Source organism: Takifugu flavidus, chromosome 7 (genome assembly GCF_003711565.1).
Source record: "Takifugu flavidus isolate HTHZ2018 chromosome 7, ASM371156v2, whole genome shotgun sequence".
Taxonomy (NCBI): domain Eukaryota; kingdom Metazoa; phylum Chordata; class Actinopteri; order Tetraodontiformes; family Tetraodontidae; genus Takifugu; species Takifugu flavidus.
The window spans coordinates 967,051-992,322 of record NC_079526.1 but is presented as its reverse complement, the minus strand read 5'-3'; the positions used below and the strand labels follow the sequence as shown (position 1 = coordinate 992,322).

At 43.6% G+C, this 25,272-nt stretch overlaps 1 protein-coding gene, 1 long non-coding RNA gene and 1 pseudogene across 2 annotated transcripts; 1 reads left to right on the top strand and 2 right to left on the bottom strand.

The window, feature by feature from the left end:
- Window positions 1-465: 465 nt before the first annotated feature.
- On the bottom strand, window positions 466-1,820 carry LOC130528265 (uncharacterized). Its single transcript, XR_008951251.1, has 2 exons — window positions 1,248-1,820; window positions 466-1,173 (listed from the first exon to the last, which is right to left on the bottom strand). It is a non-coding gene; the product is annotated as an uncharacterized LOC130528265 (long non-coding RNA).
- A 5,096-nt stretch (window positions 1,821-6,916) lies between these two features.
- LOC130528262 (sialic acid-binding Ig-like lectin 15) lies at window positions 6,917-8,126 on the bottom strand. Its single transcript, XM_057037429.1, has 2 exons — window positions 7,753-8,126; window positions 6,917-7,446 (listed from the first exon to the last, which is right to left on the bottom strand). Exons 1-2 carry the CDS (start codon window positions 8,111-8,113, stop codon window positions 7,430-7,432), a joined length of 378 nt encoding a protein of 125 aa, XP_056893409.1. The 5' UTR covers window positions 8,114-8,126; the 3' UTR covers window positions 6,917-7,429.
- On the top strand, window positions 7,727-11,396 carry LOC130529042 (CKLF-like MARVEL transmembrane domain-containing protein 7; annotated as a pseudogene).
- Window positions 11,397-25,272: the final 13,876 nt, after the last annotated feature.

Genomic DNA, 25,272 nt, shown 5'->3' with positions numbered 1-25,272 from the left:
ACTAAGAATGTCAGCATGTGTATCCAGCAGAACTTTTTTTTTTTGAGCCTCCTTAAATTGTTGCAATGAATATACCCAACATTGCACCTGAATACCATCAGCCTAAAGATTTGGGGAGAGCTTAGCTGTGGGCAGCATTTCAGTTGTAGCAATGTAAAAAGAGACTGTGGCTTAATGAAAAATTTAATGAACACAAAAACTGTGAGGTGAATCAATTTCACTTGAACCACAAAAATCAAGTGAATACGCAGGAAAAGTTCTCCTGTAAAACACAGACGGTGCCCACGGCAGTTAATATAGCCATCTGGCGTTGGGTAGACCTCCCAGGTGGTTTTATATAGACAAGTGTGGCGGGGTGGTGGGTGTAACGGTTGACGACAACGCCACCTGGGGAATTTCGCCCCAGGAATTAACCAGTGAACAGGCACACGCAGATAAGTTTCTATTCCAGAGGCAGAGACGGGATTGAGGGTTATGTGCTACAATTTTATTAAATCCAATACTCAACAAATAACTCGGCTGTACAAAAGTTAAATTAACAAAAGGGGTGGACAGGCCTGGGGCCCCACCGGCAGGTAAAACTCAATTAGGGGAGATAACTAAACTAAAAACACCCGTGCTACTGCAAGCAAAACCACACACAAGGGGTGTGATGAAAACGCCCTCCACCAGGGGTTGGGTCCCCGCCGTGGCCCGCAGCACCTGTCCACAAAGAAAAGGAACAATTAAATTTTCAGTGGTAAACAATTAGACACGACGGATACACACACACACACACACACACACAGGCAATTAAATGGTGACCAGATCGTCTAAAAGAACACAACGTCAACCAATAAACGAAAACAAACAAAACCTAAGAGTAAATATAACTTGGAAATACAATTTACACACTGTTAAGAATCTAAATTGACGGCAATAGCTCCGTGGTCGCCTCGGCGGCACCACTACGTCTCAGCGCCGTTTCTCCGAGCGGAGGGGAGAGAGCATGAGAGAGAGAGCGAGAGAGAGAGCAAGAGCGAACAGGATAGAGTCCCGAACTCAAGGACTGAGCCAAAGCAGCAGTGGGTCCAGTAGGCGAGGTAATCTGTGCCGACTGTATTTGGTGGCACCACCACTCCGTGAGGGTTCCCGCTGGGGCAACGCGACCCACTGACACCAGCCGGCAGCCAACTGCAGCAAGAACAGCCCCATTACCATTTATCAACTGAGTGGGGGAGTCAGTGACGCGCATTGCTGCGCCTTACCTGCCCAGTGCAAACTGGCGCGCGCGCCCTCACGGCAAAGCGCTCTAGCACTAGAAGTCCCAGAGAGGGGCCATTTGGCGTTTTTACCTAGAAAACCCACAAGAGGTGCCAATTGGCCCCAAGTCCCCCCCCCCGTGGACACTCATTTTGTTATGGAAATGTGGCTGTTAGTGGCACACGGCCGGAGCTACTTGAACCTGTGTGGGGGAGGGGACATACCTTACAGCTCAGGAGGTTCTTTTGAGAGCAAGCTTAAGTTGTGAGATGGATAAATACCTCAGTGAACATAGCCATCAAGACTTAAACTGGACTATGAGCTGTATGCAGTGGAAAGGATCAACAGGAAGGAAGGGATCAACACACTGACATTTATTGTTAAAAAAACAAAACATATTTACAAAGAATGAAACAACTTTTTCCCAGTTTTGGTGTGGAGGGTTGTTGCAGAAATAATTGTTATTTTTGTGCTAAAAAAGTAAAAAGTTAGGCTTAGGCTTAGTAAAAAAAAAAAACCCAAGCATATTTACAAAGAATGAAAAACCATGCATTATGAGTGAAATACATTTGAGCAGTCTGCCATTGCTCCTTTCGGCATTTCCCACATGTATATCGGTAGCAGTCAACACAGCGCACAGTTGCATGATTGTCCTTACATTTAATTTTAGCCTGACACTTTGCTCTTTTTCCTAGTTGTGGTGTGGAGGGTTGTTGCCGAAATAATTGTTCCTTTTGGGCCTTTTTCATACCCACGAGGGTTGAGCCAACTCTCTTGCAAGCTCCAGCAGGAAATCCACCCGTCTCTCCTGCCTCCCAGTGCATAATTGATAGAGCACGTGTGCATTCAGTGCTGCCATATCTATCATGTTATAGAACACTGCTACTGGCCAGCACCGTGTTCCTGCGCGGACAGTGTACTCTCGCACCATCTGGTCCATGACATCGACGCCGCACTTTGTTGTGTTGTAGAGTGTGATGGTGTTTGGCTTCTTTTTGGTGGTATCCTGTGTCTGAATCATGCTGTGCATGCTGCTGAGAACATATACAGTCTTCTTCCGCTTGGGCGCATACACCGTCAGTGTGGCACCAGTGGTTGAAAATACTTGGGTGGTAAATTCATTGCGGTGCATCTGTCTAGTTGACAGTGGAATTTCTTAGCGAATCTTGTTGACTGTGCCAAGGATGGTTGTATTCCGGCTAAGTAGTCGTTTTGCAAGTGACAGTGATGTAAAGAAATTGTCCGTGGTAACATTTCTGCCCTTGTCCAGGAATGGTTCCATCAGCCTCATGACTACACTCTCAGACACTCTCTCCCCACGAGGCCGAGTGGGGTCCTTGCCAAGATATGGGAGGATATTGCAGACGTATTTGTTTTTCAAGTCACACGCCACCCAAAACTTGATCCCAAACTTGTCTGGTTTAGATGCAGTGTACTGTAGGAAACAGCAGCGAGTCTTGGACGGGAAAAGTTGTTCGTCGATGGTGATGTGTCGACCAGGGATGTAGGATGTGATGCAGTTGGTGACAAACAATCCCCATATGTTCGAAATTGCAGCAAACTTATCGGTCTGTGCTCGCTCGCTGCGGGTGTCTCTGTCATCAAAGCGCAGGTGATGCATGATGTTTTGGAAACGCCCTCGGGACATGGTTTCGATGATCTGTGGGCTTCCCAGGTTTTTCGACCAGCAGTCACGCAGTGATGGCACCCTGAAGATTGCCCGCATGATGGTGATGGAAATAAATGGCATTAGTTCAGGGAGGCCCATGAACCAATCCACATGCTCCGTTTGCTTTGCATGTTGAACTGTACAGTCTTGAATGATACCAAGCATGTCCAGAGTGATGAAACACAGGAAGCTCTGAAGACGACTTGTGATTGACCTCCTGGCCTTAGCTGTTGGCTCTCCATCTGCGTTGTATGGCGATGGCGGGGTGAAATGTGGACCCGTTCCCACCTGTTCTTCATGCCATACTGTGCCGTCTTTCGCAGTCTCTGTCACATCAGTCCCCAGCCGTGCTCTCTTTTTTGGTTGGGGAGCAGTCTCCTCATCTGCAGTGTGAAAAAAATGGAATTATGAGCAATGGGAAAGTCAAATGATATCATAAATGCAAGCATAGAAGCTAATAATAATAATCCCAGAACATCTCAAATAGGTTGGCTAAGGTGCAGACACCTCAGGAGAAGTAGAATCAAACAAAACTGACGGCAGTCCGCACTCAGAAACAAAATGAAGGCTCTATTCACATGGTGCTATATTTTCCAACTTCCTCACTGAAATGAAATGTAAAATAGGAAATAATATGAACGGTGGAAACGGGGCGCTCGCTTGAAATGTTTACATGCTGCCTGGCAACAGCCTCGTCTCCCTTCCAGTTGCGAAACTATTTGTCTCGGCGGAGCCAAATTAATGGTTAAATAAACAAACAAATCATAATCTTTTGTTGGTTGTTACTGTTAACTAATAAAATGCGCTTATGGAACTGTTGTATAAAAGCAATATCACTCTCGAGGTCGTGCTGTTATACTGAATATCAGTATAACGGGCTGATTATCTGCAGCCTCGTGCCCACGATAGAATCACAGTCTATGAATCACACTAGTGCTGATGTTCAGTATCACGGCGCAACCTTGAGTGTGATATTGCTTAAACACTCACTTTTTCTGCTGCATTTTGAATTGGAGCAGTTTGTTGTGAACTCGCAACATTAGGCGTTAACGCACATTGCGGAAATTAGGTTCTCCGTGCGTCGACTAAACACGAAACTTCAACGCGACAGCGACACCGAGTGGGATTATATATTAGACAGCCCCAAACATGTCTTTTTCAAAGCCTGCAGTGAAGAGAAAGGTTGGTCATGAACACAGACAATTTCAGTAAAAGTGGGAAGTATAATATTTCTTTGTTGAGCACAGGGGCACCCCGACGTGTCTTATTTGCAGAGAGAAAGTTGCAGTGCACAAGGAATACAATTTGAAACGTCATTTCACAACTAGGCATGCTGAGGAGTATGCAAAATACCAGGGAGATGAGAGAGCCAACCGGGTTGCCAATCTTAAAACACGTCTATTGAGGCAACAAGATTTCTTTAAGAAAGCAACCAAAGAGAGTACGGCAGCAGTCGAAGCTAGCTATGTGGTTAGTGAGATGATTGCTAAAGCAGGAAAGCCATTCACGGAGGGTGAATTTGTCAAAAAAGTGCATATTAGAAGCTGCAGGTATTGTCTGTCCAGAAAAGAAAGATCAGTTTAGCAACATCAGCCTTTCTGCCAACACCATGGCAGAGAGCATTTCTCACCTGTCAAGTGATATTTATGATCAACTTTGTGAGAAAGCAAAATGTTTCAGTGTATACTCAGTTGCTCTTGATGATACCACAGACATCACCGACACCGCCCAGCTCGCAATATATGTCCGTGGTGTTGAAGACAATTTTGAAGTTATGGAGGAGTTGCTCATAGTAATTCCAATGCATGGCCAGACCACAGCTCAGGAGATATTTCACCAGCTGTGTAATGCCATTCAGAATGCCGGTTTGCAATGGAAGAGGTTTGTTGGAATAACAACCGATGGAGCGCCATCAATGACAGAGAGAAAAAATGGACTGGTGGCACTTGTTCAAAAAAAACTGGAAGAGGAGGGTGTGGAAGAGGCCATTGCTCTGCACTGAATTATCCATCAGCAGGCCCTTTGCAGCAGATGCCTGAAGTTTGATAATGTGATGTCTGTCGTTGTGAAATGCATCAACCACATCAAATCCAGGGTTTTAAAGCGCAGAAGGTTCTGTACTTTTTTAGAGGAGATGTAATCAGAATATGGAGATGTGCTTTACTTCACTGGGGGACGTTAGCTCAGCAGGGGGAACATACTGAAGAGATTTTTCGAGTTGAGAGAAGAAGTGAAAGCCTTCATGGAGAAGGATGGGGTGGCTGTTCCTGTTATGAGTGATCCCAAATGGCTCATGGACTTAGCTTTTCTTGTTGACATAACACATGAACTTAATGTACTGAACAAGAAGTTACAAGGCCAGGGGCAACTTGTCAGTGCTGCCTATGATAACGTCAGAGCATTCACCACAAAACCTTTGTTATGGAAAGCCCAGGTCTCTCAGGAAACCTTTGCCATTTCCCAGCATGCAATGCACTCATGGATGCAGGCACACTGTCACAGAATTTTTAGGCATTTTGAGCAGTAAACAATGAATCTAAGTTACTGCGTAGGAGATGGTTTTATTCCAGTCAGTCAGTCAGGATACATACACGGAAGCATGCGGAGAGATCTCTACTAAGTGTTCACAGTTCTGATCTTATATAGCCGAAGGCCCGCCTCTGAGGCGCGGAAACAGGACGTCTTCACAGCATGTGTGTGCTGCATGCACAGGACACAGGACGTCAACACAACAGGTGCGCTGCATGCACCGCAAGTGTTTGGTGCCTTCACAGCAGGTGTTCCGGTTGGCGCAAGAAGTTGAATGACTGAGAATGCCCCCCCCCCCCCCAGTCGTTTGACGCTGGTCTCCTTTGAACCTTTGTTTCTTGCAAATGCATGAGGTGGCAAACGGACTTCATCTGCTCTCCTAAATTTCCATTTCAACCCTTCCTCTTGCACTCAATTTACATTTCACAATAAAATTCCATTTCAATTCCCTCCCTTTGCACTCAATTTACAATTTACTCTCAAATTCCATTTCAACACCATTCAGTGATCAGAAGTATGTTGATGTAATTTTGAAGCTGCAGGAGGAATTTGAACACAGATTTGCAGACTTCACAGAGCCAGATTTCAAATTTTTGCGGACCCCTTCTCTTTTGATGTGCAAGATGCCCCTCCTGTGCTTCTAATGGAGTGTGCAACTTCAGTGCAACTCTGAACTTAAAGCCAAGTTCAGGGAGGTTAGTGGAAAAGCAGACAAGCTTGGCCAATTTTTGAGAGAATTGACCCCCAGCTTCCCTGAGCTTTCCCGGATGTTCAAGCGGACCATGTGCCTTTTTGGGAGCACATACCTGTGCGAAAAGCTCTTCTCCACCTTGAACTTCAAGTCCAAGTACACGTCTAGACTGACTGATGAGCATCTTCAAGCCCTATTGAGGGTCTCAACTGCTTCATCCCTCAAGCCAAATGTGGCTCGGCTATGTGAGAGGAAGCGCTGTCAGGTCTCTAGCAGCAAGAAGTAGGCAAGAGAAGCCATGTTCAGAACAGTTTATGTTCAAAGATCCATTCTGTTCAGAAAGTTAGAGGTTAAAGAACTGTTAATACAGACATTTGAATGTGAATAATAATAATTAAATTTCTCTGGTCAGCAGCAACGATTATGTGGTTTCTTCACTTTTCTATATCTGCTGTATTATTATTTATTTATTTATTGCTGATTGCTTTATTTTCTTATTAATTCTTAATTTGTTTATTTTTTCATCTTATTTTGTGTTTTTAAAAAAAATGGTGGTTGTGATGGGCCTAATGCGGCCTAGCCTCACCCAGACTCTGCCCCCAGGTAAATTGAGTTTGAGACCCCTGCTGTAGAGAGAATGAGCTCTTCAACAATACAGTGAGGCTTTTTTTTCTGATTGGAAAAATCCCAGATCTAGCTAGGATTGTGCATAGTTTGCAAATTCCTGAGGCTAGTTAGTTTCTGGAATCATGAAGTGTACCGAGATGAGACATTTGTTACAATCTTTGACAACTGCCACTAAATGGTACCATTATTCTCTTTACCCAGCCGGCCATCAGCAGGAGGGTCCCCATAAATGAGCCTGGTCCTGCTCAAGGTTTCTTCCTGTTAAAGGGGAGTTTTTCCTTGCCACTGTTGCTTGTCTGGGGTTAGGCCCTGGGATTCTGGAAAGTGCCTTGAAACAATTTTGATTGTATAAGACGCTATATAAATAAAGATTTGATTTGATTTGATTATTCAGACAATGAGAAACAGCTGAAGGTGACTTGTGAAATGAGGGTAAAATCTCTGAGCTCGCCGTGCCTCAGCGCACTCCCACCAAGACTGCATTGTGCTCTATTTGTCAAATGTCTTTGAGCTCTCAAATAAAATGCTCATATTATTTTTTCTCATTTGAATCATCTTTATTTCACTCTCACCACAAACACACGTAAAGTTTTCCACAACTTTTTTTTACCCCTCTCCTAAATCCACAGCTACCATTTCTCCATTGTCGTCCAAAAGAAATGATCCAAACACTAGTGTAAATACGCACCTGGAGACAATAACAAAAAATTACCAACAATATCTTTAAAAAGTAACCTGAAATTGCTGAATTACTGTAAAAAAAAAACAAAAAAAAACTGACATCTTGACACACTTTGGTGAGCAACATGTTTGATTTCAACACATTTGCTGTAATGTCTTCAAGTTTGTCTCAAATCTTGCACCAAGCTGTGTTTATGGATGTGCACCAACCTGCTAACCTCTGACCCACTCATTTCTTACAATGACAGCTTGCTGTAATTTATGTATTTCCATCATCTATACCTACTCCTGACCCTATTCTGTCCAGATTTACCTTCTACTCGTAGTCTAGTTCCCATTTTGTCCTCAAAAGCGATGTGGTTTTGTCCTTGGACCTCAACTCGGCAGTAGTAGCGACCGTTGTCCTGGAGAGTGGCACTGGTAATTCGTAGCGACAGGTCATGCTCCTTGGGGTTCCCCTCCAGCCGATAGCGTTGGTCCTGTTTTGGTCCAGGATCACAGGTAGGGAGTGCAGGCGTGCTGGTGCAGCGATACAGGATGACAGCAGCTGGACCATGGCCTAGGCTCCAAAACACCTGCAGTGAGGAATGCTGGGAATATCGTGGATGGCTGAAAGTGCAGGGCAGAACCACTGGGTAGCCATCAATTGCTCGGACCTCTGGTTGTATATTCATGGACCAGCTGTCATCTGTAGACCCAAGGACTGCTGGAAAAAGACCAACCTGTCACAAAATTGCATTTAATACACTAAAAGCACCACCATTCTACATTTTTCTGACATATAAGTATGGCAATATGACCAGCAAATCACAGTAGAACAAATCATGGTTCATAGAACAATGTTTCCAAAATGTTTTCATCTTCATCATGTGAGAAATTTCCATCATTCTTCAGTTTACCTCAGGCACCTTATTCATGGTAACATCATACGAAATAATCTAGTAATATGATTCAGGTCATCATCAAATCAGTGTGTGTGTGTGTGTGTGTGTGTGTGTGTGTGTGTGTGTGTGTGTGTGTGTGTGTGTGTGTATTTTAACATATCTCCTATAACGGGTAACAACAGACCCAAGTTTCTGCAGAGCCACTCGATGTTCATCATGACGCTTCTGATAGAATAACTTGTGTGTGTGATTCATAGACGGAAGACTCAGAGATGGAACTCTTTGAATGTGTGTTGTGCATATGGGAAATGTTTGTGGAGTTTCTATTGCTGATTTTTTTGTTGCTGTTGACTTTTACTGTGAAAGGAATCCCCGGAAAAATTTGTTTGTTCAGTTAACTTGACATGGCGTGGTATTCAGGTGTTTCCGGTCCGTAGCAGCTGAACTTCCTCCCGACTCGCAATTTTTCAAAGCTTTTTGCCGCATGCCGTCAAAACGACAACGATGGCAAGCAGCCAGTCTTCCGGAGAAGGAATCATGGATGTTGGCGATGTTCGGACCATCCCAGGACTGCTAAAGCTGGGTCCAATCGTTAGTATCCAAGCATATGAAGTGGAACATGTTAGCTAACGTTTGCCATTTGGGTGCGTGTTCTTAAAATCACATTGAAAAAGGCAGCTTGTTTCTTTCTTTAGTGTTAAAAAAAGTTTAATTTATTTGCAGCCTAAAATCATAAACATTGTTTGCCTCAGAGGGCTATGCAAGTTACACAGTTGTGACATCCTCCATCCTTAGACCTTCGAACAGGGTCAGGAAGTGTGTGACTTAGGTGCAGCTAATTTTTAACTGTCTCAAATTTTACTTTTTTTAATAGATAGAAAAAAGCCATATCTACATTGATTTAAAAGCATTGTTAAAAAATATTTTTTGGATTAAAGCACTTATGAATGATGAATAGAGCTTCCTCATTGAACCTGTACCATCTTGGTGCAGCCTCTGTGGTGAAGTTATACTTTTCCATTGAATATATGGATCCAATGAAAGACTAGAAACCCTATGCAAAATGTAAAACACATATTCCAATAGATATTTGTATAATATGGATTGATATGATATGTATGCACACAGAATTGTTCATTACAATCTAGATTAGACATTTCCAGTGACCACATTTTCCTCCAGTTTGTATTCAGGTTTTATGGCTTATCCTGATATCCTTACTATCCTTGATAACTTTTTTAGTCACGTAGATAGGATGACCATCCTATACATTAGAAAAATACTAGCTTTAGATGCAGTGGAAAACCACAAACATGAAATAACATGACTTTTTTCAGGTGGCACTCTTAATTATTGTGCTGTGTCCACTGTGCACATGGATGGCCAGACTAGGCTGCATTCTGGTTCTTTGAGGTGGTACTAATGTGGTTCCTTGGGGTCTCCCTCATCCTCTTGCTCATGCACTTGTTCAAGTGACAATCCAAGATGAGCTGCATCACCTGGCCACTCACAGTAAGAATCACTCTAATTGGTTTCTTACAGTGACAATTGTAACTCTTTAATTGCTCTGGGGCTGTGACAACAATTGTTTGATTGTCTGATTCAGCAGCAAGAAGGGATCTGTTGATCCACAATAGTGTTGTATATTCATTTTATACTTGAAAAACAATATCAGCTATACCTGACCTATTGTATAATAATAATAATAATAATAATAATAATATATAATAATAATAATAATAATATGCATGACTAGTAATTCTAGATATAAATATTTATAAATGAAGATGGTTCATTATGCCACTATCTCAGTTTGGCCACCGTAGACTCAAGATTTATTTTTATAAACATGGTAAAGAAACTGGCTTTCCCTGTCCACCAATAATCTGTCAGAAAAGTAGGAAGGAAAGAGGTCTTTTGTCTGGTTGTCAAGCATTTTAGATTTCTTTAACTTAAGCTGCCTGGAGAGGTACAATGGCACATGCTTCACAGGGCAGGCAGTGGTCCAAGGTGGACATACTGAAGTGGTCCAAGGTGTCCAGTATGTATGTGTGATTGTGGGTCAGCAGTCTGTTTGCATTCAGGCAGGTGGATGGGCTCTAGCTGTGGTCTTTTCTAGTGCCCTACTGCTGTATGTCCATAATTGTGTTGTTTTTCAATGTAAAGTGAAGGTATATTTTAGAAAGAGAGAGGAATGAACTGGAGTTGCTTGCTTTAGGTTCTCATGAGAGTTTGAGAGTTACAGATAGTGAAAATGCATCTGTTTTGGTAAAAAAAAAAAGAAAAAAGAATGATTTAGTTGCATTGTGACCCAATTTATTATTGCAAATGTTGAAGTCAAAGTTACAGCTGCTCTGTGAAACCAAAGAGCCCTGAGATTGTCTGTTTTAATAAAACATCCAAATGGTCCCATCTGGAATAATAGGGAACAATTTAGGAACCAAATTTTTATTTCCGGTAAGTTATTTACTTTGGCCCCAATGGCCGCAAATGTGGAACTATCTGAAACCATGTCAGTAACACACCATCCTATGAGTTCTTGTGTGTTCTGCTGCTGCACGAGTTCTTCCACTTTGCCGTTCTTGCCTACATTGTCTCCATTGTTGCTCAAAGAGTCTCAACGCTGGTCACAGCTTCAGTGTGTGAAACCTTTCACTCCTATAACACCTTTTCACTCCATAAGCTGTCATAGGTTAGGTCTGATGACGCTATTGGTTTTCTGTGCCGTTTTCGCAGGCATTCACCTTCATTGCTACATTTCTGATGGCGGTTAACTTATGGATGTCCTACAGTGTGACCTGTGGCTCTCCTCATGCAGGTATAATATTGCTGTTGCTGCTGCTGCTGCTGCTGCTGCTGCTGCTGCTGCTGCTGATGATGATGATTAAGGCAGATGTTTAAATTCTGAATTCATGTTTATAGGATTATACCCTCTGACTTCAGTCAGACTTTAGTCTTGCTTTTTTTTAAAAAGAGTTTGTTTATTCCTTCAGGTGGTATAGGGTGATCTTAGTTTTCAGGTTAGCACTCAGCAATATGAAGACTGTTGCCAGGCAACACTCCTACAGTGGTATTGAAGCAGCTGATCCAGAACTGCTCACAGAACTATCTTTTTTTTTTCAAAATGATTGCATCAAATGTATTACATCACATGTTTGTTGGATCAATTAACCAAGGTGCAAAGAGTTTTTCTTATGCCAAGAACTAATTCAATAAACCCTCCTTGAATGTCCACCTATTAGACTGTCTTGAGCCATTTTAGTGCTTCTTTTACACTAAAATATTCAAAACATAATCACTCGCGTTCTTGCATGAATTGTTAACCCACTAAAAGATTACCCAATGCTAACAATACTGCTCTAAACTATTACTGAAATTATCAGTATACATCTGTCACTACAAAAGAGCGAGGGTTCCAATCTAATGCACTACTTCCTCATGTTAGTACAGATTTAGCTCAAAAATCCAGATTGTTTTGAGGGCTGTCTTAATGTGGCCCTGTTTCTTCTTTCTGCCTTGGGATGTGGTGGGTATTTCTCTGGCCCGGTGTTGGAGAGTTCTGATCACTCCCAGCTTGTGTTCCAGTGGTGGTGTAGAGTCAACTGAAGGTACTGTCTGGAGGTGGTGGTATGTGTAGGTTTTCTGTAGACTTCGATGGTGAGATTTCTGTCCTCAGTGATCTTGACTGTGCAGTCCAGAAAGGCCAGACTGTTTCCTTTTACATCTTCCCGGGTGAATTTTACATGCTCGTCTGTTTTGTTGAGGTGATCGGAGAACGCTTCCAATTCTTGTGTTTGAATTTTGACCCAGGTGTCATCCACATACCTGAACCAGTGGCTTGGCGCAGTTCCTGTGAAGGATGTCAGGGCCTGGGATTCCACCTTCTCCATGTATAGATTGGCAACTATGGGGGATACTGGTGAGCCCATGGCACAGCCATGTTTCTGCCTGTAGAAGCCTTCTCTGTACTGGAAATAGGTGGTGTTCAAACACAGGTCCAGCATGGTGCAGATTTGGGCCGGTGTTAAGGTTGTTCTTTCTGTCAGATTCTTGTCCAATAGAAGGTGCTTGAGGATGGTGTCTATGGCGCTGGCGGTGGGGATGCACGTGAAGAGTGACGTGACATCATAGGATACCATAGTCTCTTCTGGAAGTAGTGTGAGTCCACTGACTTTTTGAGCAAAGTCTTGGGAGTTTTTGATGTGGTGTGGGGTGTTGCCAACCATGTCAAAATTCAAACACAAGAATTGGAAGCGTTCTCCGATTCTCCCCTTCTGACCCTTGTCTATTCTACTTCTTTTTTTTTTAACCCATTGCGAAAATGTTGTATGGACTCTGACCATGCTTTAATCTTAAAATAACTAAGACAAGTGAGATTTAAGGGTTTATTCTGAGCATGTGCCATAAATGTTCCAAATGTCATTGGAGTTTCTGTCCAAATGCCTTCATCTCGATGATTCACACCATAACAATCTGTTACTTTTCGGCGCTTATAAAGTCAAGTTTTAATTCTTGAAGTGTAAAACAACACATTTATCTATACACCATACAGTACAAAGTGTAAAATACTGTCTAATGCACATCTGCTATGATATCATGTAAAAAACATATATTAAAAAGAAATAGCTTTAATTAAATGTATATTAATGTCACACTTGGCAGATCTAAATGAGGTTCAGTGACTTGTTTTTTTACTTTTTTTTTATCCTACCACCTTTCCATGAACCGAGTAATGGACATATCCCAGCTGCCTTCAAGCAAGAGGTGGGTATATCCTTGAGCAGTTGTCAGTTTATAGAAGGACATGAATAGACAACCCTTGCCAACAGAGGAGTAACCAATTCACGGTGTCTCCAAATGCACGTGTTAGATTGTGGAGGAAGCTGGAGTGCCTGGAGAAAAAAAAAAAAACACTCCAACTTGGGTTCTGTCCTTCCAAAACCCTCATAGGCGATGTTAAGAGAAAAATTAATTAAGATAAGTCATTAATAAGTCATTAATTTACAAATTGCTTTTTACAAGAAAAAGGTAATTTAGAACAAAATAAGGCCCGACTGACTGCTAAAACCACTCAAGATGTGACTGTTAGCCAGCAGTATCATTTGCTAGAATTGTGGCCATATGAAAATACATTGCATGAAAAACGTACTTTCACTCTGTATCTGTATTTGTGTTTCTACTCAGGCTGTCAAAATTAACACTACAATGTGGATTACTCCATCATCATGATTAATTTGATTAAAAATGTTAACACAACTAGGGCATCAGCAGCAGAAAATAACTCTGAAAGGCTCTAAAAAAGGAATTCCAAAAACAAAAGCAGGTTGGCCCCTTAAGGTGCAAAGAAATCAGAAGAGACAGAAAAGTTGGTCAATGTAAAATAACTGAATTAAATATAATTAAAAATTAATTATATTTAATCGCAACAAATCACAATGAATCCACAGAAACCTTGTAATCTGACTACAATTTTTAATTGTTTGGCAGCATTAGTTTGCATGTACTGTACTGCGTACTGTGGAGAATCACATCATCTTTGAATATGCCATAGTTTTCAAAATACTTTATTTATAATCATTTTATATTATAATATGTTATATTATAATAATTTATATTATTTACTATATATATATAGTGTGACAAAAACATGCTAAGAAAAGAGAATAGAGTTTAGGGATGAATAGTTACAAAGATTATGTCTAGTATAAATGCTCCTTCAGTGTTAACTGTACTCAATGACACTCATGGAATGCTTTGATTACAACTTCATGCAACTTGCCGGAACTTCAGACTTCAGACCTATATGCCCTCTCGGTATAGATCCGGACCAAGCGAGTTCAGAACTGAGGTAGCCTTCTGGATAGAAGGCGAAAAGTCTTCAAAAGAGAAGAAAAACAGTCCAGTTGACACAGAAAACTACCTTGGATACATAACCTCTCCTTCTTTTAACTGAATGGAAAAGGGGATCAATATAAGTGAACATGTGAACATTCCTCACATTTTAATGCTCCCTTTGAACACTGACTTAGTGCAAGAGGGAAGATTAGTCAAACGTTGTGAAATGATGTTTGGTGGACCTGTTTTCACCAATCACACTTATTTTGGTATTTTGTATTTAGTGTTGCCCAGGGCTTTCACTTAGGTTAATCATTGGTTTGTTTTTCCTTAAATACAGTAATACATTTTACACCTGATTCAATCTGTGTCTTTTTCTGGGAAATAGTTTCTCATGTTTTCCTCTCTTCATTACCTAGTTAACAAAATGGGGGCTCCCTGGGAATGTCTTTTTTTTCTTTACAGAATGAGAGCTGCAGGAGTTTTGCTTGTTGTACTGGTGGTCCAGTTGTCCTTCACGTGTTACAGTTCCCCGGTGATTATCCAGTTAAGTTGCTTGCAGTTTATCCATCAGGCGCATAGGTATTATTTTATCTTTCTAATCCTAGGTGGGGGTCACCTCAAGCCAGGCTTGATGCTCCTCATTGCTGCTTTTTGCGGACGACGTACTTCTTCTGGCACCATCGAGCAAGGCTGCGGAGCCGCCTAGTGTAGCTACAGCTAGCGGTCCCCTGGCAGCAGCCGGCTAGCCAGGGCGGCAGGGTGACGGTTCGTAGGAAGCGTAGCCCAAAACAAAGGCCCACGGTGCACCACCAACCGCTTCCCGTGGCTAACCGCTTTTCCCCACTCGGCGACACACCCGCTGAGAAACCGACCCTGGTAATTGGCGACTCTGTTTTGCGCCACGTGAAGCCGACTCCAGCGACCATAGTTAGGTGCATTCCGGGGGCCAGAGCGGGCGACATAGAAGCAAATTTACGGCTGCTGGCGAGACGTAATCGTAAATTTGGTAAAGTTATTATTCACGTCGGAGCCAACGACAGTTGGAGGTCACCAAAATTAACTTGGAGTCGGTGTGTAACTACGCAAAAACGATGTCGGACTCCGTAGCATTCTCTGGTCCCCTCCCCAATCTGGGCAGCGATGAGATGTTTAGCCGCATGTCGTCGCTTCGTCGCTGGCTGTCACGGTGGTGCCCCGAAAACCAGGTGGCCTTTGTAGACAATTGGAGCACCTTTTGGGGAAAACCTGGTCTGATTAGGAGAGACGGTGTCCATCCCACAAGAGATGGTGCTTCTCTCATTTCTAGTAATCTGGCTAATTTTATTAGACCCAAAGTGACCTGACAACCCAGGGTCCAGACCAGGATGCAGAGTTGTAGTCTTACACACCTCTCTGCTGCTTCCTTAGAACCCTCATCCACCAACAATAACATATTTAACACGATAGAGGTAGTCTCTGTTCCACGGTTAAAAGTTCACCAAGCACAGAGCAGGGGAGCGGTCAATCACCAAAATCTTATTAAAATTAATACTGAAGCACAAGTTGGAGAAACTAATATCACAATTAAGTGTGGACTGTTAAATATTAGATCTCTTTTGTGTAAATCCCTGTTAGTACACGACCTGATAGCGGATCATCACATTGATTTATTTTGTCTTACTGAGACCTGGCTTCAGGAGGAGGAGTATGTTAGCTTAAATGAATCTACTCCTCCTACCCATCTTAATTATCATATTCCACGTGTTACTGGTCGAGGAGGGGGAGTGGCAGCAATCTATCACTCCAAGTTATTAATTAATCCCAGACCAAAACATGGCTTCAGTTCATTTGAAAGCCTGACTCTTGGCATCACTCATCTGAACTGGAGGACAGAAAAGCCACTTCTGTTTGTAGTTGTATATCGGCCCCCTGCTGGACTACATTCAGAGTTCCTGTCTGAGTTCTCTGATTTCTTATCTGATTTGGTCCTTAGAACGGACAAAGTCATTATCATTGGAGACTTTAATATCCATATGGACGTTATAAATGACAGCTTTAGAAATGGCTTCATTTCATTACTTGAGTCAGTTGGTTTCCTCCAGCAGATAAACCAACCAACTCATAGCTTTAACCACACCTTAGATCTAGTCCTGATTTATGGTGTTGAGGTAGAACATGTGTCGGTGTTCCCTCAGAACCCAGTCCTGTCAGACCATTCTTTGATCACTTTTACATTTATGATTAAGGATTCTTCTATGCTCAGAACAAAGTCTTACTATAGCAGATGTCTCTCAGATAATGCTGTAGCTAAGTTTAAGGAAGTGATCCCTGTGCTGATCCCAGGACCACCGTGTGTTTCCCCAAGGGTAAATCACTATAATCTTAGCCCTGCTGAGGTTGACTCTGTTGCTGAAGGTGCAGCAACCTCACTGAGAATCAGGCTTGATTCTGTTGCCCCCCTGAAAAAGAAAATAGTAAATCAGAGGAGGTGTGCCCCCTGGTATAATTCACATATCAGGACCCTCAAGCAGAAAGTGCGAAGACTGGAAAGGAAGTGGCATTCTTGTAAAATAGACAGCTATCATGTAGCCTGGAAAGACTGTCTATTAGGTTACAAAAAGGCCCTTCGCAAGGCTAGAACAGCTTATTTTTCTTCTTTAATTGAGGAAAATAAGAACAACCCCAGGTTTCTTTTCAGCACTGTGGCCAAATTAACTAAGAGTCACAGTGTTTTAGATCCACGTATCCCTTCTTCCCTTCGTGGTGAAGACTTCATGAGCTTCTTCACTGATAAAGTTCTAGCTATCAGAGAGAAAGCTAACCAGGCTATCCCAACAACTGGACCATCACCAGATGTGCCGACTGTGGGAACATAGAGGTTCTCCAACGAGCCCTTAAACTCCTTCAGCCCTATATATTTTTCTGAGGCGTCATCGCTAATTCAGAAATCCAAAACCACCACGTGTCTTTTAGATCCCATCCCGACACACCTGTTGAAGGATGTTCTATCATTGATAGGCAGTTCTATCCTGGACCAGATCAATGGTTCTTTAGTGTCAGGTTATGTACCCCGGTCCTACACGGTGGCAGTGATTAAGCCGTTGCTTAAAAAACCATCACTGGATCCTGATGTCTTAGCAAATTATAGGCCAATATCCAACCTTCCTTTTATCTCAAAAGTTCTAGAGAAGGTGTTGGTGACTCAGCACTAGACTGGTTTAGTTATTAGTTAGTTTATTTATCTGATAGATACCAGTTTGCTTATGTCCATGGTGTTCCCTCATCATACAGTAGGGTTAGCCATGGAGTTCCTCAAGGTTCTGTACTCGGACCAATCCTCTTCACATTGTACATGCTTACCTTAGGGAACATTATTCGGCAGCATGGGATACATTTTCATTGTTATGCTGATGACACTCAGCTCTATTTATCCATGGCACCCGAGGAGACAGAGAAGTTAGTGAAGCTCCAGACCTGTCTTAAGACATAAAGTCCTGGATGTCTTCAAATTTCCTCCTCCTTAACCCAGGAAAAACTGAGGTCATGGTGTTTGGTTCTGAACCTCTCTGGGATAGATTAGATCACATGATCACTCTAGATGGTATCTCATTAACATCTAGTCTCTCTGTGAGGAATCTAGGAGTAACTTTTGATCAAAATCTCTCCTTCAACTCACACATTAAATTAGTCTCTAGAAGTGCCTTTTTTCACTTGAGGAACATCACAAAGATCAGGAAGCTGCTGACGCGGCATGATGCTGAAAAGTTAGTCCATGCATTTGTTACTTCCAGGCTGGACTACTGTAACTCTTTATTATCAGGGTGTCCAAACAACTCTTTAAGAAGCCTCCAGTTGATCCAAAATGCTGCAGCCAGAGTTCATTGACAAAAGAGATCACATAACTCCTGTACTGGCGTCGCTTCATTGGCTGCCCGTTAAATTTAGAATAATTTTTAAAACCCTTCTTTTGACCTACAAGGTCCTCAGAGGCCTAGCTCCATCCTACCTGGAGGAGTCCTTCCCAGAGTTTCTAGGAGTAGAATGGGGGGCCGAGCATTTAGCTACCAGCCCCCCTGCATTTTAGCTACCAGGCCCCCCGCTACTCTTTGAAAAAGCTTATTGTTACTAATTCAGTAGTTCCAGTTACTATCATAGACAGACAAATTATCATACTTAGGGGGTCGTCTAATCGTTAGGTCACATCTTAGTTATGCTGTTATAGGCCAAGGCTGCCGGGGTCTGGAAACATGATCACCTGACAGGCCTCTGTCACTCCACTGGGTCATGGTTTCCTTTCCTCTCCTCTCCTTTCCTCTCCTCATCAAGCAAACTAGTTCTTGTGTAGTTTTTCTGCTTCTCCCCCCCTATTTATTTACAGGTATCGCCGCCCTCGGAGCTGCATAATGTCCTCCGGCCCCGCTGAAGTAATTGTATATCATATTTTTTGGTGTGTGTTTCTGTGCTGTGCCCTCTCCTCCCCTCTCCTCTCCCCTCTCCTCTCCTCTCCTCTCCCCCTCCTTCTCCTCCTCCTCTCCCTCTCTCTCCCTTCCTCTCTTCTTTCCCCTCCTCCTCCTCCTTCTTCTTCTCCTCTACCTCCCCTTCACCTCTACTTCTCCTCTCCTCTACCCCTCCCCTCTCCTCTCCTCTCCTACCTATCCTATCTTCTACCTGTCCTCCCTCTTCTCCTCTCTCTTTACCCAGCCGGCCATCAGCAGGAGGGTCCCCCTACATGAGCCTGGTCCTGCTCAAGGTTTCTTCCTGTTAAAGGGGAGTTTTTCCTTGCCACTGTTGCTTGTCTGGGGTCAGGCCCTGGGATTCTGGAAAGTGCCTTGAAACAATTTTGATTGTATAAGACGCTATATAAATAAAGTTTGATTTGATTTGATTTGATTTGATTTGATTTGATTTGATTTGATTTGATTTGCCTCCAACACATGCTGGGGCGGTTTGCGACCAAGTGTGAAGCAGCAGGGATGCGGATCAGGACCTCCAAGTCAGAGTCCATGGTCCTCACTCAGAAGAAGGTAGAGTGCCTTACTATAGCAGATGTCTCTCAGATAATGCTGTAGCTAAGTTTAAGGAAGTGATCCCTGTGCTGATCCCAGGACCACCGTGTGTTTCCCCAAGGGTAAATCACTATAATCTTAGCCCTGCTGAGGTTGACTCTGTTGCTGAAGGTGCTGTTGCTGAGGTCCTGCCTCAGGTGGAGGAGTTCAAGTATCTCAGGATCTTGTTCACGAGTGAGGGTAGTATGGAACGGGAGATCGACAGGCGGATTGGAGCGGCGTCTGCAGTGATGCGGGCGCTTAACCGATCTGCCATGGGGAAGAAGGAGCTGAGCCGGAAGGCGAAGCACTCGATTTACCGGTTGATCTACGTCCCAATCCTCACCTGTGGCCATCAACGTTGGGTGATGACTGAAAGTCAAGTTACCTTGAAAAAGATTGAGGAGATGCAGCAACAGCAGCAGCAGCTGAAGGTGGCATGTATTGCTGAAGCCAGAAAAACAGCAGATGCCAGTGGACAAGCTGTCACTGTATTAGTCGGCCAAATACAGCTACTAACAGCAGTACTCACTCCAGTCCCCCACTCCCGTGGAGTTGCTGAAACCTCCAGAACCAAAGTGAGAGCTTCTAAGGAAGCCACGTACCCTGCCAAGCACGTTATCACCCGTCTGACTGGCTGGACGTGTCTGTGGGTAACAGCGGAACATAAGAGACAGTCTCCAGCCAGCGTCTCATGCCATGCTTTCTCAGAATAGCTGTGGAAGGCTTTTGGTTTGGGAGCAAGAAAGAACATGCCACATGGCTTGATGCATCTAAGCAGGGCAAGAGAACTATGGGAGATTACTCCAGCGACGTCCGGACTCTTGCCAGCCAGAGTAGATCTAATTCCGTGGCACTGATTGACACTTTACTTTCCTTCATGGGCTGGCTGACTACATTAAGAATTAGCTGATTTCTTATGAGGTGTCACAGTAACTAGATGGCCTCATAGAACTGGCATTAAGAATCGATTTCTGCATCCAGGCTCGAGAGAGGACCCATGGCACAATTCCTCACCAACCAGGCAGTATGGAGGATTTAAGTTCTTTTTGTCCTGCCTTTCCTCCTGATCTTTGAACCCATGCAGTTGAGTCACACCCCTCTCACCTTTAGGCAATGCTTCTGGTGGCCCTCTATGGCTCGAGATGCCAAGGCTTGTCCAATAGCGGCCTGTTCAGTCTGTGCCCGTGGAAAGTCCTCCCACCAATCTCCTGCTGGCCTTATCAATCTGCTAGACATCCCTCGGTGCCCCTGGTCACACATTGCAGTGAACTTTGTCACTAGTCTTTCCCCATCGGACGGGAATAATGCCATCCTCACCGTGGTTGATTGTTTTTCCAAGGCTGCCCACTTCATTCCTCTCACAAGACTCCCTTCCGCAGCAGAGATTGGGGATCTCCTGGTCCAACATGTTGTTTGTCTCCCTAAGGATATTGTGTCAGACCGAGGACCCCAAATCACTTCCCAAGTCTGGAGAGCTTTCTGCGCTGTGCTGGGAGCCTCTGTGTGGTCAGTGTGGCCCGAAACCCTGCTTCCTGGAGTTCGTTCCTACCCTGGGTGGGAACTCGCTGGTCTATTCTGCCACTGGAGTGTCGCCCTTAATGGCTACCCTGGTGTACCAAGCACCATTGTTTGAATTCCAGGAGGATGAAGTGGCAGTGCCATCTGTCCGGGCCAATCTGAGTCGTTGCAGATGTGTGTGGAGGGCCCTTCTGCATTCCTCCCAACAGAATTAATGGCTGGCCAACCACCATTGTGTTCCAGCCCCTGCCTATCAACCGGGCCAGATGGCCAGTACTGCCATGGCCTTTGTGTTGGTGCCTTTTGTTTGAGTTTTGTTTTCCTGGTTTTCTCACTGGGGGCGTGGTGGTTTCACCTAGGTACCATTCATTGGTGACCGTCGCAGCTGGTTAGCAATCTACACGCTTCAAAAGCCGCTACCACCCAATCACCAGCGTCTGATCATTTCACCGGCTTTGTGGTAAACGTGGACCAATGATATCTTCTCGTATTTCATTCCTTCTTTGTAACTTTCCTCGTTTATCTCACGTCTAGTCCTCGGTCACCACGCGCCCCTCTTTCGGAGGAACGAGCTGCACTCCGCACACCTTTTCACCACGTGGTGCAGTTCTCTAAGTTCATAAAGTTTTGTGTTAACACCATCAGCTGTTGTTTGTCTGCTTAATTTATTTATTCTAACAACTGACAAACTGAGCTATTATTTAAGGCTTAGTAACCTGGGTTACACCGAGTTTTGAGCAACATACAGCAAGTGCATTGCATAAAGATAAGTTGCCTGTTGGGCGCACGGTGTCTCATCTCCTCGAACAAATGTCTGGAACTGGCAGTCTTTGCTCTGAAATCACATGATATTCACACATGGACCTGGTATTCCTTAGTGAGTATAAAAACTGGCTGTTAGCATTGGGTAGCAGCATAAGGCTTCATGCCAAGTCCAGAGAGGTCCAGTTGGCCTGGTGACCGTTGTGGCACCTGGAGGCAGTGCAGACCAGAGGCGGTGCGGTGCTAACTTCTGTTCATTTTGGGTCTTGATTACCCACTAAGCTTTTGCTCTGTGCATCTTCATTTATTTTTGGACTCATTAGCTGTTGTAATCCTGATTCCTTGATCCTTCAATAAATGCTGGGAGACGTTTTGAAAAGAACAATCTTCTGGTACTCTGTGTCGCAGTTGTTGGACTCAAACATGCAGACAAGTGCCTTCTGAGCGGGAAGGCCTTTCTGCCTCTTCCTCCTCCTCAATTCTGTCAATATCCCCAACAAGCAACACTGGCCTGAAACCTTGAACAGGACCAAGCCCAGGCCCATATAGGGCAACCCTCATGCGGATGACCGGCTGGGTAGAGATGGAGGAGAAGGGGGATGCAGGTAGAAGAAAGAGTAGGTATAGATGATGGAAATACATTAATTACAGCAAGCTGTCATTGTAAGAAATGAGTGGGTCAGAGCTCAGCAGGTTGGTGCACATCCAAAAACAAAGCTTGGTGCAAGATTTGAGACAAACTTGAAGACATTGCAGCAAATGTGTTGAAATCAAACATGTTGCTCACCAAAGTGTGTCAAGATGTCTTTTTTTTTTTTTTACAGTAATTCAGCAATTTCAGGTTACTTTTTAAAGATATTGTTGGTAATTTTTTGTAATTGTCTCCAGGTGCGTATTTACACTAGTGTTTGGATCATTTCTTTTGGACGACAATGACTTGTGGCGCAGGAGAAATGGTAGCTGTGGATTTAGGAGAGGGGTAAAAAAAGCCGTATGAAAGATGCTGTTGTGGAAAACTTTCTGTGTGTTTGTGGTGAGAGTGAAATAAAGATGATTCAAATGAGAAAAAATAATATGAGCATTTTATTTGACAGCTCAAAGACATTTGGCAAATAGAGCACAATGCAGTCTTGGTGGGAGTGCGCTGAGGCACGGCGATCTCAGAGATTTTACCCTCATTTCACAAGTCACCTTCAGCTGTTTCTCATTGTCTGAATAATCAAATCAAATCTTTATTTATATAGCGTCTTATACAATCAAAATTGTTTCAATGCGCTTTCCAGAATCCCAGGGCCTAACCCCAGACAAGCAACAGTGGCAAGGAAAAACTCCCCTTTAACAGGAAGAAACCTTGAGCAGGACCAGGCTCATTTATGGGGACCCTCCTGCTGATGGCCGGCTGGGTAAAGAGAATAATGGTACCATTTAGTGGCAGTTGTCAAAGATTGTAACAAATGTCTCATCTCGGTACACTTCATGATTCCAGAAACTAACTAGCCTCAGGAATTTGCAAACTATGCACAATCCTAGCTAGATCTGGGATTTTTCCAATCAGAAAAAAAAGCCTCACTGTATTGTTGAAGAGCTCATTCTCTCTACAGCAGGGGTCTCAAACTCAATTTACCTGGGGGCAGAGTCTGGGCCGCATTAGGCCCATCACAACCACCATTTTTAAAAACACAAAATAAGATGAAAAAATAAACAAATTAAGAATTAATAAGAAAATAAAGCAATCAGCAATAAATAAATAAATAATAATAATACAGCAGATATAGAAAAGTGAAGAAACCACATATAGTTGCTGCTGACCAGAGAAATTTAATTATTATTATTCACATTCAAATGTCTGTATTAACAGTTCTTTAACCTCTAGCTTTCTGAACAAGAATGGATCATTGAACATGAACTGTTCTGAACAGGGCTTCTCTTGCCTACTTCTTGCTGCTAGAGACCTGACAGCGCTTCCTCTCACATAGCCGAGCCACATTTGGCTTGAGGGATGAAGCAGTTGAGACCCTCAATAGGGCTTGAAGATGCTCATCAGTCAGTCTAGACCTGTACTTGAACTTATTGAAGTTCAAGGTGGAGAAGAGCTTTTCGCACAAGTATGTGCTCCCAAAAAGGCACATGGTCCGCTTGAACATCCGGGAAAGCTCAGGGAAGCTGGGGGTCAATTCTCTCAAAAACTGGCCAAGCTTGTCTGCTTTTCCACTAACCTCCCTGAACTTGGCTTTAAGTTCAGAGTTGCACTGAAGTTGCACACTCCATTTGCAGCACAGGAGGGGCATCTTGCACATCAAGAGAAGGGGTCCGCAAAAATTTGAAATCTGGCTCTGTGCGTCTTGAAGTCTGCGAATCTGTGTTCAAATTCCTCCTGCAGCTTCAAAATTACATCAACATACTTCTGATCACTGAATGGTGTTGAAATGGAATTTTATTGTGAAATGTAAATTGAGTGCAAAAGGAAGGGTTGAAATGGAAATTTAGGAGAGCAGATGAGGTCCGTTTGCCACCTCATGCATTTGCAAGAAACAAAGGTTCAAAGGAGACCAGCGTCAAACGACTGGGGGGCATTCTCAGTCATTCAACTTCTTGCGCCAGCCGGAACAACTGCTGTGAAGGCACCAAACACCTGCGGTGCATGCAGCGCGCACCTACTGTGTTGACGTCCTGTGTCCTGTGCATGCAGCACACACATGCTGTGAAGACGTCCTATTTCCGCGCCTCAGAGGCGGGCCTTCGGCTATATAAGATCAGAACTGTGAACACTTAGTAGAGATCTCTCCGCATGCTTCCGTGTATGTATCCTGACTGACTGACTGGAATAAAACCATCTCCTACGCAGTAACTTAGATTCATAGTTTACTTCTCAAAACGGCTAAAAATCCCGCAACAGTGTGCCTGCGTCCATGAGTGCATTGCATGCTGGGAAATGGCAAAGGTTTGCCTGAGAGACCTGGGCTTTCCATAACAAAGGTTTTGTGGTGAATGCTCTGGCGTTATCATAGGCAGCACTGACAAGTTGCCCCTGGCCTTGTAAATTCTTGTTCAGTACATTAAGTTCATGTGTTATGTCAACAAGAAAAGCTAACTCCATGAGCAGTTTGGGATCACTCATCACAGGAACAGCCACCCCATCCTTCTCCATGAAGGCTTTCACTTCTTCTCTCAACTCAAAAAATCTCTTCAGCATGTTTCCCCTGCTGAGCTAACGTCCCTCAGTGAAGTAGAGCACATCTCCATATTCTGATTCCATATCCTCTAAAAAAGTACGGAACCTTCTGCGCTTTAAACCCCTGGATTTGATGTGGTTGATGCATTTCACAATGACAGACATCACATTATCAAACTTCAGGCATCTGCTGCAAAGGGCCTGCTGATGGATAATGTAGTGCAGAGCAATGGCTTCTTCCACACACCCTCCTCTTCCAGTTTTTTTTAACAAGTGCCACCAGTCCATTTTTTCTCCCTGTCATTGATGGCGCTCCATCGGTTGTTATTCCAACAAACCTCTTCCATTGCAAACCGGCATTCTGAATGGCATTACACAGCTGGTGAAATATCTCCTGAGCTGTGGTCTGGCCATGCATTGGAATTACTATGAGCAACTCCTCCATAACTTCAAAATTGTCTTCAACACCACGGACATATATTGCGAGCTGGGCGGTTTCGGTGATGTCTGTGGTATCATCAAGAGCAACTGAGTATACACTGAAACATTTTGCTTTCTCACAAAGTTGATCATAAATATCACTTGACAGGTCAGAAATGCTCTCTGCCATGGTGTTGGCAGAAAGGCTGATG